General features: G+C 54.5%; 1 protein-coding gene across 1 annotated transcript; it reads right to left on the bottom strand.

Moving 5' to 3' along the window:
* Positions 1 to 1,022: 1,022 nt before the first annotated feature.
* FOXA2 (forkhead box A2) lies at positions 1,023 to 5,114 on the bottom strand. Its single transcript, XM_058562164.1, has 2 exons — positions 5,013 to 5,114; positions 1,023 to 4,004 (listed from the first exon to the last, which is right to left on the bottom strand). The coding sequence occupies exons 1-2, from the start codon at positions 5,097 to 5,099 to the stop codon at positions 2,700 to 2,702; spliced, it is 1,392 nt and encodes a 463-aa protein (XP_058418147.1). The 5' UTR covers positions 5,100 to 5,114; the 3' UTR covers positions 1,023 to 2,699.
* Between the last annotated feature and the right edge of the window lie 7,336 nt (positions 5,115 to 12,450).

A 12,450-nucleotide genomic window follows, 5' to 3' on the forward strand; every position in this document is an offset into this window, starting at 1 on the left:
ACGACCCTCGCACAATGGGCGTGCGATAGGAAACAGAGCAGGTTAGAGAAGCGCTTTCAGCCTCCATTGTCCCCCACTCGGCCCCCGGCCCTGCCTCTCGGCTCCTTCGCCACGGGAGCCTTTTATGTGATAATGAAACACATTTCAGGCCGGGCTCACGACGTGTGTGTCCTTGCCAGGGGGAGAGACGGCCCTGATTGCTGGCTGCGGCCTCTGGATTCTCCCCACCCCACCCCGCCCCGCCCCAATTTCTCTTCCTTGTGTTCTTCGGGACAATGTGGCATTTTAAAAAAGGGATTTGGAGGCGGGGGGCGGAGGCTAGGGCAAACCCCCCTCAAGCGCCTGAGAAGGCCAGCGTTTAAGGGAGCAGAGATCCCGCAAGGTGGCAGAGGGCGCACACGGAGAGGCTGTCTACAGGGTTGGTGCGAAGCTGGGACACTCTAGGTTTGGGTGGTCGAGAAGCCCAAGATCTAGTCCTGGAAATATGAGCTTGGGCTTAAGAGTCTGAGGCAAAAAGTCCTGGCCTTGGAGGCTGCGGGAGAGTACTTATCCACCGAAAGCTAGCTGCGGGCGAAGGGCCCCAAGTGTGTGGGGCCCCTGAGGACACTGGATCCTGCCCTCGCTCGGCCAGCCTGCAGGCCGGCAGATGCCCCGGGCAAAGCAAAAGCTGAGGCCCCTCTGCGCACCTGGGCCGGGCTTCACCACCGGAGTGTCCAGTGCGGTTGGCCGCCAAGTCAGAGCGGCTAGGCCGTCTGTGGGGAGAGACAGCACGATTTGTAAAAATTTAGTCTGGGTCTGTCTTTATACTTTTGGATTTTCCTTTAAAGCTCACAAAATACCCCCTCATCCCCTCGGCTCTGCAATCCTGACTTGCCAACCTGGGCTAACAGGATGCAGTGCGAGGGCGTCAGTCTTCTGGGGGAAGGAAGGGGGAAGCAAATCCGCAGACCCTAAGATCGCACCGCCAGACGCCATCAACTGGCAAGCCGCGCAAGACACCCCCTCACTTCCACCTCGTCCCCCAAAAGACCTTATTTTTAAGAGGAGATTTGGATCATCACCCTGAGCGATCCCATTAAAACCAATTACAGGAGAAAGCGTTCTCACTGTTCCTCCAGACTGGGTGCCAGAAGGGGTGCTCCCAGAAATCTCACTATTCCTGGGCTACAGCCTGGTCTACCAAGGTTGTGCAGAACACCAAAGTGAAGGAGGAGGGTGTGATAGAGTTGTGAAGTGTAGACAGAGGCCTGAGGCTGTAGGATTCAGGCAAAGTTCCAGTTCCACACACAGGAGGGGAAGGGGTGCCAGAGAAGCAGTGAGGAAGGCAAAGTGCTGCACCAGGAGTTTGCAAATCCACTCTGGGCTCACTGACTTGAAGGGAGGCCTAAGATTCAAATACAGCAAAAACATGTAAAATTCAGGCTTCTCAGAGAAGCCAGCCCTAAGGCCCCAGAGACCTCAATAACACCTTCACGTGGCCCAGGTAGAAAATTAAGATACGTGGTTTTCTCCCGGCTTTAAAGACAAACCTGCATTACCCCCTGGAGTGGTCCACCTAGGATCTGTGTTTCATTGTGTGTAAAGATAAACTCAAAATTCAAAAAGTAACCATAACAATAAAGAGGCCTATTTAATGATGTGCTTGCTGAAGTGTTTAGAGGTAAGTGTACTGATGTCTGAAATTTACTTTGAAATGCATTTAGAAAAATAAGATTAATTGACCAGTGGAGGTATACGTAGATTCACAGATATGTGATATAACAAATACAGTGAAATGCTAACTGTAAGATCTGGGCAATGGGTACATGTGTGTTTTAGGTAAAATTTGTTCAACTTCACTATGTCTGAACATTTTAACAATAAAATGTTGGTAAAACAGCAACCACCACTCCTCCCCAAAATAAAATAAAACCTGCAACCAGCCAAAGTCTCTCTCCCTCCACTTTTAAATAATTTCCAGAGCTGTTTATTTTTTAAGTCAGACAAAGGAAGAAAATTCTGAAGATTCAAGGGATAAAACTGGCAATAACACTTTAATATAGATCTGTGGAACCCTGGTCCTTGCAGCCAGAATACACATTTATAAGCCATAAATAAAGCACGCAGAAACCATAAATTAATCAGACTCGAGACCTAGATTTCACCGTGTCAAGAATGGGAATGCATTTTTTTTTCCCTTGGTCATTTACAACAGACCCTTACATCATTTTTTTTTCTCTTTTTAAACAATAGTACAACTTTCTGGTTCTCTGTTAAAACTACATTGTTTTACACTGAGTCACAAAAGTTTGTGGGGTTTTTTTGTTTTGCGTTTTTTTTTTTTTAATAAAGTAAGACTTCCCTGCAACAACGACAGCAATGGAGGAGAACAACAATAACAAAAAATCGGAATTCGCAGATGCTTCAAGAAGCAGGTGTCTACACAGTAGTGGAAACCAAAGGCTTTTCTCTCTTTTTTCTTTTTTTTCGACTGTTTATCATTTTTCCCTTTCCCTCCTGATACAGAGTGATGGATATCAGTGTGGCCCATCTGTTACGGAGGGAAAAGCTGCAGCGTGAAGGGAGACTGCTGTCCTGGGGGTGGAGGTGTAATGGATTTCTTCTCCCTTTGCATCTCTCCAACACCCTTTCCTTAACGTCTCCACCGCACCTCCTCTCTCTCGTCCTTGTCCCGGGCTGGCCGGGCCGCAGCCTTCTTCTTAAGAGGAATTCATAATGGGCCGGGAGTACACCCCCTGGTAGTAGGAGGTGTCTGCCGCCAGAGGCGAGGCGTCCAGGCCCGCTTTGTTCGTGACCGGGCCCATGGCCAGACTTCCCGGCATGGGGGAACCGTAGCCGGGGTAGTGCATCACCTGTTCGTAGGCCTTGAGGTCCATTTTGTGGGGCTGGTGGTGGTGGTGGCTGTGGTGGTGCTGCTGCTCCGAGGACATGAGGTTGTTGATGGAGAAGGGGTGGTTGAAGGCGTAGTGGTGCTCCGGCTTAAGGTGGGCCTCGGGCGGCAGGCCGGGGTGGTGGGGAGGGCCCAGCAGGTGGGCCGCGGCCTGCTGCTGCTGCCCGGGCGAGGGCGCCGGCTCCGGGGGGCTCAGCGTCGCGGCCGGCGTCCCCTTCAGCTCGCCCAGGCCTCCTCGCTTGTGCTCCTGGCACGGAGAGGCGCTCGAGTGGGGCGACTCGGTGCCCGCCGGAGTCTCGGGGGCCGGCCCGGCGGCCTCCCCGAGCTGACCCTGCGAGGCCTGGGCCCCGGCAGCCGCCTTCTTGCCACCGCCCGTGGCGCCCGCGGCTTCCTTCAGGGCCAGCTGCTTCTCGCACTTGAAGCGCTTCTGGCGGCGCAAGTAGCAGCCGTTCTCAAACATGTTGCCCGAGTCGGGATGCAGGGTCCAGAAGGAGCCCTTGCCGGGCTTGTCGGGCGAGCGGGGCACCTTGAGGAAGCAGTCGTTGAAGGAGAGCGAGTGGCGGATGGAGTTCTGCCAGCGCTGCTGGTTCTGCCGGTAGAAGGGGAAGAGGTCCATGATCCACTGGTAGATCTCGCTCAGCGTCAGCATCTTGTTGGGGCTCTGCTGGATGGCCATGGTGATGAGCGAGATGTACGAGTAGGGCGGCTTCGCGTGCGTGTAGCTGCGCCGGTACGTCTTGGGATCGCGCGCGCGGCTCAGCCCCGCCTGCCCGTACATGGGGCTCATGGAGTTCATGTTGGCATAGGGGGCCAGGCCGCCCATGGCCCCGGCCGCTTGCCCCCCGAGCGGACTCAGGCTCGGGCTCAGGTGCGGCCCCATGCCCGCCACGCCAGCCGCCCCGGCCGAGCCGCCCATGCTCGCCATGGCGCCCGCCCCGGGGGACATGCCGGCCAGGGACGGGCTCATGCCCGCGCCCACGTAGGACGACATGTTCATGGAGCCGGCGCTCATGTTGCCCGAGCCGCTGCCCATTGCAGCCGCCGACATGCTCATGTACGTGTTCATGCCGTTCATCCCCAGGCCGGCGTTCATGTTGCTCACCGAGGAGTAGCCCTGCGGACAGAGCCCGGGGAGGGAGGCGCACAGCGTTAGCACCGCGGCTTGAGCGTGCCCTGACCTCCCACCCACCGGGCTAGCCCAGGCCCCCGCCTCCGGGAGGCCTCTGGGGAGTCCTTCCCTCGCCCGGCCCCGCTCCCGGACACAGAGTCCCTTTCACCCAGAGCGCGCTGTGATCGCCCTTGGGGAGGTGGCGAGCGGGCTGCTGCTCTGTGCCTGTGGCCAGTTCCTAGCCTTTCTGCGCCTCGCTCAGATTCTAAAACACGGTGCCTCCAAGCAACCCCAAGCCAGGCACCTCAAATGCATCTCTTCTTCACAGAGTCTCCCCAACTTTCCGACCAGCATACTAACTCGGCGCCACCACCTCCGACCCTAGTGAGCAACCTGTGGCACACCGCACAGGGCGCCCCAGGCGGCCTCAAGCGGAGACTGTCCCAGGGTCCTCTCTGTTCAGCCTTACTCCCGGAACCCCATCCTTGGCCCCAAGGGAACCGAAACCCAGTGCTGCGCAGAGTCTAGGGCCAGCCAGAGGCATTGAATGGAGGGATAAGGAGGAGACCGCGAATTGAACTACACGCGGCTGGGCTTTGCAGCCACAAACTTTCTTTCTCTTTGTCCCCTAGTCTCTGACTCTGCCTCTACCTCAGCCCCCAACTCCTACCCATCTTCTTCTCTCCAGCTCCCCACCCCCTCGCCGGCCGACCTCCCACCCCTCCCCAGCCGCGCGCTGCCAAACATAACTCTGTTAGGATAGTGCGTGGCTCGGCCACGAAGAGGATTTGGAGGCGCCGCAAGTCAATATTTGATCACAAAGTTAATATTATCTCAAGGCTAACAGTGTGTCGTATAAAAAAGAGACCCATTTGAGTCGAAGGAGGGTGGAAAAGGCGGCTGCCCAGAGCGGCTGGGGTGGGGGGCGGGTGCCGGCGCGGGAAGCAGTCCCGAGGTTGGGGAAAAGAGCGAACGCCACCGCCCCACTTCCCGCTGGAAAAGGCGAGTGCCTACCTCGGGCTCGGCATAGTAGCTGCTCCAGTCGGACGGCTCGTGCCCTTCCATCTTCACCGCTCCCAGCATACTGGAAGCCGAGTGCATGGCAGTTTAAAATTTAACAGCCACAACAAACGACCAGCAATCACCCCCCACCCCCACCCTCTTAAAAAAAAAAAAAAGTCAGCCAAGGCTCCGTCCCCTCCCTCCCTCTCTCCCGCTCCCTCTCTCTCGGCTCCACTCCCTCTCTCTCCCTCGGCCGGTCAGAGCCGGTAGTTGGAAGTGGGCGGGAGGGGTGAGTCTCGGGAGGAGGGGGACGGGGATGGGAGGAGGCAGAGACCCTAGCCCCGTTGCAGGGAGCGCCCGTCGCCCGCCGCCGCCGCGCTCCCAGGCTGCCCGGTGGAGGCCGAGGTTAGCAGTGCCGAGCTGCCCGGAGGCGGCGGGAAGCGCGCGGCGCGGGGGCGGGTGGGGGGGTGGAGAGAAGGAGGAGGTGGAGGAGGAGGTGTGGACCGCGGAGCGGACAAGTGCCGCAGTGACGTGGGCGGCTGGTGATATAGCGCGGCGCACGGGCGCGGGCCTCCAATCCCCAGACCCGGGGCAGCCCATTTGAATAATCAGCTCACACCTAGGTGAGAGGGAGCCTCGGCCGGCGCCCCGCACCTGCCCCTCGGCGCCCGCCCCGCCACCGCCGCGCCGCGTACGCAGTGCCTGGACAGGCGAGCGGGGCGAGTGGGCGCGCGAGCTCCCTGCAGGAGCCCCCTTTCCTCCCACGTCTGCGAGGAGTCCCCGTGGGAGGAGGGACCTGGGAGGAAGACACTCGCGGGAGTGGCTCAGGGTTTTGACCCCCGCCCTGTCCCATAGCGCCCGGCGCCTTGTGCGCCTGCCTGAGGGTGCGTTGGGTCTCTGCGCCCGGTTTCCTCTCTGCGGAGCGTTATAAAAGCCGCGTTTATTTATCTCGGGTTTCTTTTTTCTCAGTGCTCATTCTCTGTCAAAACAACAAGACGGTGACAGCCAATTTGCGAAGTGCTGCCGTATTTAGAAAAACTGTGTACACACCTTTAACTCGCCCGCCGCTGCTCCTGGGAGGCTCCTCCCTGATACAGTTAAGACTCGGAGCGGCTCCGGAAGGCGCGCGGGGCGCGCCAGGTCCGGCCGCCTCGGCTCTTTGGCTCCTCGGAGCCCGGCCTCGGCGACGACAAGGGCAGGGGCTGGCGGGCAGGGAGGAGCAGTGTCCGGGCGCAGGGCGCACGCGGCCCCGCCAGCCGCGGCCGACGGTTAGGAGACTGCTATTTGTCTCTGACATGCAAGACTGCGTATTTCAAGGTTACTTTTCAGTCACAACCGAGGTGCCCACAGCATTTCGTAACTAAAACAAACAGGGCAGGAGGCGGGGGAGTGAGGCGGGAGGAGAGAGGAATAAAGAAATCAATAATGGGGCACATGGAGTCCGCTGCAGGAGGGTCTTTGCCCCCTCCGCTTCCGTGAGGGGCTGTTTAATAAGAATTAGAAACCCCAGCAACTATATACTCCCTTTTTATTTTCGCTCCAGCTTCTGAGTTCAAATTATCATCTGTCCTGGGCCAGCCACCAGCGAGCCCAGATTTTTTGGGGGATGATATTACTGGTGTTTAGATGTGGACGACCTTTCTTGGTTCTAAAAACCCGGCCGGGCCGTGAGGATCCAGCCCTGCGCCCTCCACCTCAGATAGAGAAAAAATAAGAAATAGTGGGTATCTGGCCCACCTGTTCAGAGTTGTGGGTAATGGTCGCAGAAGACAAAGGCAAGGTGGCAGCCACGGAGCTGAGCATTGAAAACGGAAAGACTGGGTGAGGGTCAGGCTAGAAGGCCAGCGCGGAGGAGCAGATGTAGGGGAACTCCCCCTCCCCCCCTTCCCTCTACTCCAGGTCTCTGGGGCCTGCATCGCTTTGAACCCAAGATGCAGCCGCTGGCAGCGCCCTTTGCGCTGAAAGGCGGATGGTTTGACCAATTCATAGTGAGGGCGTTAATGAACCCGCTGAGCGAGTGCCAGGGCAAGATCCCCCAAAGCTAAGGTCTGCGTCGCCTCGAAAGCCGTGCGCAGCGCTGAGGGCTCCAGGTGGGGCAGGCTGGCCTAGTGCATCCGGGAAGTGTGTCATGGGGTGTATGCACGCGTAGCATAGGTGAGCTGAAGGGACCAGACCCCCAGCATCTCTCACCAGATCCCAGAGCATGGGTGGGAACAATTTCACCGCTCTCCCGAGGGTTTGGGAAAGAGGGGTGCGCGCTGGCGCTCAAAAGGAGTTGCTTGTTTTTCGAAGCTGTCTGCGCAGGCCCAGGGCAGAAAGGGAGCTACACGCGAACACACACACGCAACGAGACGCCAAAACAGATAAATCCGCGAAACAACGACAAACAGCTTTCTGATGTGTAAGGAACTGAACTCTAAAGAATACTCTGGTTAACCTAGTGTGTGCGTGTGCGTATGAGTATCCACTTCCCTTTCCCTTTTTGCTCCTGGTCGAAAATATGTTTCTAGACATTATTCCACGAGCAAAAGGAGCGAGCGGGGCCGGGAAAGGATGTCCGCGGGAGGACCGGGGGCTCTCTTCCTAAAGAGCGGATTTTACAAGTTCCCCCACCATTGGTGGCGGCGATCCGGGGACACCCGCGGGCTCTTGGCTTCGGCTTCCGCAGTGATAGGGCGCCCCCTGTCGGCCGTGGGGCCCTCGGGACCGACCCGAGCCCTTATTTACCCCCGCGCTCCTAACCCCGGACCCCGGGCGCCGGGGCACCTTCTCCTGGCCTCTCGAAGTCTCCGGGAAAACGCTTCCAGGGGGTTGGCATTTCTTTAGAGTCTCCCCAAGTTCTACGCAAACCCAAACCGGTCTCCTGCCTCCTTGGGAGGCGCCAAGGGCTCGGGTAGTCGGGCTGCGTGTGACGTGCCTGGAGTCCCCGAGCCGTCGGTCCGGGACCGTCCCGGCGGCGCCGCAGCCCCGGGGGAAGGAGAGGGCGGGCTGCTGTCACTTTAGGCGGCGCGGAGCGGGGCACCGCCGGCGGCGAAGGAAGCAGGAGCGTTCCCACAGCCTGGGGTCGGCTTTCCTGCCCCAGCGCGGAGGTCTTTGGAGGCGCTCCCTCCCCCTGCACACCCCTGGTCCTTCCCGGCAGCTTCGGTTTCTAAAGGTTTATTCAGAGCGTCTGGCACGAAAGCCTCGGGCTGGAATGCTGTAAATTGCTCCGAGAGCTTCTCTCCAGGAAAAATTTCGCGGGTAACTTGGGCTGAAAACAGATGTTTCCCCTGACCCCCCTTAGTTTGAAACCCACCCGGGACTGAGACCTACAAAGCTTTCCTTTGCCTGTGTCCTCCCTCTTTTCCTTCCTTTTCTTTCGGTGCTGCCCCGTTTTCGAATCAAGCCTCCGTGTAACCGACCACTGTGCTTGCGGGTAGCGCGCTGTTTTTATTCTGGATGCTGCCCCCGAGGATTTGACTCGGGCTCAAATCTGGGCCTCCTCTGCCCTTCCTCGGAAGAGGACGCTGCGATCCTGTATCCTCTAGCAGAACTTCTTCCTCCCCGAGCTCTCTGTCATAGGAAGCTAGCCCGTGAGGAAAGAGACATCAATAAACAGAACTCAACTTCCCTAACCGATAACCAGTAAAATACCACGGGGGCGGGGGTGCGTTTGTCTGATCAATACTCCAATTCTTGAAGCCTTTCAGAGAATACGTATCCAGGAGAGGCCTTGCTTTAGGCCATTAGGCAGGTCTGCAGGTGAGATTCAGACAGAGGAGACAGAAAGGTGACTTAGCAAAGTCTTGTGAAAATACACATTTTACTTTCAAATGAGCTTTTGGTTGGCAGAAATCAGAGGTCCACACCTCCCTTATTCACAGGGCGGAATTCTCAGGGTGAATCCCAAGTCCTAATAAAGAAAAGGCATATAGCTGTGTCAAAGGCTGTAATCAACATTTCACTTTCCGTGGGTGGGTTGTTATTTCTGAAATTTAGTTTTAAAAACTCAGAACATCAAAATTAGTCTACTTGGCATTGAGCACACCTTCAGATACTCTTTTGCTGGCTTTCGTAGTTCTTTGATGGGCAAAACACTAGTTGGTTATGGAGAGGGCAATTGAAAAAGTAATTACTAAGAACATCTTATCAAAGGAGATTTGTGTGAAAGACTGAAGAAAAGATTCAACATGTCAGTCTCCTGCAAAAACACAGGAAAGTGCTGATAAAAGTGGGGGAAAGCAAGATACAACCTTATAAGTTTAATACACAAGGCACCTGCATACAATCTACTTCTGGGCAAGATGCGCAGGAAAAGATGGGAAATAAATAATGATAAAACAAAATGAAATGCAGTGCTAATAGCCCTGATTATGTTTGAGTGGTAGGATTATATCTTCAATCTATATTTTTTCTGCAGTATAGTTGTATCATTTTATGTCATTATTACATTCTTTTTAATTATTTTATGGTGAACTGTGTAATGAGAATATTAGATCTGATGTCATGGAAACTTTTGCGAAATAACGTGGACAGATATTCACTCAGATCTCACACTTGAAAGAAGAGCAGTGAAGTCACCATCCAAATGCATGAAGGGTTTGAGTTCTGAAAAACAAGCCAATATTATTTTTTCTTACCTGTGTCAGAGGGTGGACTGAACTCTTCCTTGAGTTGAGGGAGGAAGAGAAGTAATATTCATGCCAACCACAGATGGTGACTTTCCGGCATGGCACAGGGAAGGAGGAAGACTCTGTCCCTGGGGTACTGTTAGGATGAATTTGCACACAGATTGCTTCTCTGTGGATGTAGGGTTTGGTTGTTGTTTGGAAGGCTAAGTGTAGTTGTGGATGGCTCATCTTTCATGGGAGTGTCAGCGGCTGGGGTGAGCAGTTGTCGAGTCTACTCCCATCTGTGTGGGTCTGTAGGGAAGACCAGTGCTCTGCCCATTCAGGTCCAGGGTTTGACAAATATTTCTGGTATATGCTTGGCATTCTGTCCACCATTCTTGAGTTTTTAGCACATTTCTGGTATTTAGGACTATTATAGCAGGTAATTAAAATAATTGGAAGAGATAAAAATAAAGAGATGACAACTATGAGTAGCAATAATAACAGGCCAAAGTGAGTGAGAATAAACCCCTCTTTGAGGGACACCCAAATTAGATGCCTCTGCATTTGTGGCGCTGTGGGCTATTTCATACGTTGCGATGTTATTCTTGGAGGAAATCTCAGTTATTCCTGCCAAAAAGGCAAGCAGTCAACTTCATGAGGGACAGGAGTCATGGCAAGTCCGTCGCAGACCTGAAGAATCAGCCCCCGGCATTCCTTCTTAGGAACACGGGGAGATCGTTAAGAAGCGGCCCAATTAGATCTAGGAGCTACTGATTACTTACTTGAGTAAACAAATATACTTTCCCTATAAGTGTGAAAGGATGAAGCATGTGACAGATGTGGAGGTCAGAAGGAGGTGAGCAAGGCCTAGATTTGGAGTCTTGTGCTTATGAAGCAGCTGTTCGCATCTTGTTTCCATCTCAAAGTGATCTAGGGGTTCTGTGTAAACAGACAAGAACTACACATAACTTGCTCTAATATTAAGCAGTGATGGTAAATAGGAGTTTATACATTTTTATCCATTCAGAAACTATTTAATACGTACTGACTATACTCCAGATGGCGATGAGACAGCCCTGAACAAGGTGGGCAAAGCCCTGTGCTTACAGAGTCAGTGTTTCCATCTTCTACTTCCACCTCTTCCTCCTTCTTCTGCCACAGGTTCCAGAAGAACGTGTTTTCCCTGTGTTTTGAAGTCTCCTTTCAACCCTGACCCAGGAATTTCCAAGCGCCAAAATCCCATTCCAAATGCGAATCTACATTTCACCATCAGAAATAGTCTGTCTACTGGTAGAGATGGACTAAAAGCCCAGGTGAAGTGTTCCACCTGCACTGACCCAGGATTGATAGGAAAACCGAAGGTTCAGTCCTCTGAAGTAGTCGGTATGATGTCAGCAGAACGGATCTGGCCAGAGAGCAGCCAGCCCCGAGCACTGAGGCAAGCCAGTCCTGTCCTACCACCATTTGTAATCTCTCTCGAGTGTCAGTTTTCCATCAAATGGGTACTAGGGGTTCTGGCTTGGGAAAGAAGGCAGCAGGGAAGTGCTCCTGCTGGTAGTGGGTACTGGCTTGAGAACCTTGCCCTGTGTGTAAGAAGAGTAGTTGGCGCACCGCAAGCCCTCAGCCCTCAAGTGTTTGTAATATACGTGTCTGTGTTCACTCTTTGTTCATTTTACTTCCAAAAGTAATTCTGGCGTAAGGCTCGTGGAGCTTCTTGAAAAGTAGGAGCTTCATTTTACAGGGAGGGGTAGCACATTACAGCAACAGTGACCCACTGGGACAGAGTAATTAACCAGGCCTGGGACCGCCCCTCAAATTTTTATGTGCATAGGAGTCCCCTGGGGGTCTTGTGAAAATGCAGATTCTGATTCAGCAGGTCCGGGGAGGGGCTTGAGAGTTTGCATTCTAACAAGCTTCCAGGTGAGCCTGATGCAGCTGGTCCGCTGACCGCAGGTGGAATAGCGGGATCCCTAAAGGCCTGTTTTTATCACTCATCTTGCCCTTGTCCCGAGCTGGATGGTGGGATGTGACTTGATAAAATGGGAAGTCCATCTTCACCTGCTGTTGGTTCTCCCCTCCCACTAGCCCCCAGCCTCGCTTACCCTCCCCACAGCCAGGATTCACCTTCTCAGGCTGCAGGATTCAGAACCTGTCTGTAGCCTGCAGCCCAAGTAGTGTGGTGTATGAGCTCCAAGCAGACCCCACCCCCACCGCGCATTGTTAGCTCCCCCTACACTTCCCACACCTCCTCTGCTGGCTGCATCTTCCGGAGACAAGGACCTCCCTGGTTGACTGGGGAGGAGAAGGGACCTGTGGCAATTATCAGTTAGGGATGTGAAAACTGTCATTTTCCAAGCCTGAGAAAACGGCCTAAGGAAAGTTGCAGCTGCAATCACACTGCATCAGCAAATGCCCACCGAGGCCCCTTAACTTTTCTCCCTAAGGAAGAGGTCCCGGGAACCCAGGCTGATCTTGTCTTGCTGCGAACCTCTGGCACTGGTCTCGCCCTGAAAGTGAAAAGGGATAGGAATGACCCTTTCCTAAACATCCTCCAATCTCTTTGCTGATCCCAACATGCACTTGTAAGAAGCAAAATAGAAAGGTCAAAAAGAAGAGAAACTGGGGCCGGCCCGGTGGCGCAAGCGGTTAAGTGCGCGCGCTCCGCTGCGGCGGCCCGGGGTTCGCTGGTTCGGATCCTGGGCGCGCACCGACGCACTGCTTGGTAAGCCATGCTGTGGCGGCGTCCCATATAAAGTGCAGGAAGATGGGCACCGATGTTAGCCCAGGACCGTCTTCCTCAGCGGGGAAAAAAAAAAAAAAAAAAAAAAAAGAGGAAGATTGGCGGATGTTAGCTCAGG

Source organism: Diceros bicornis, chromosome 19, assembly GCF_020826845.1.
Source record: "Diceros bicornis minor isolate mBicDic1 chromosome 19, mDicBic1.mat.cur, whole genome shotgun sequence".
Lineage (NCBI taxonomy): Eukaryota > Metazoa > Chordata > Mammalia > Perissodactyla > Rhinocerotidae > Diceros > Diceros bicornis.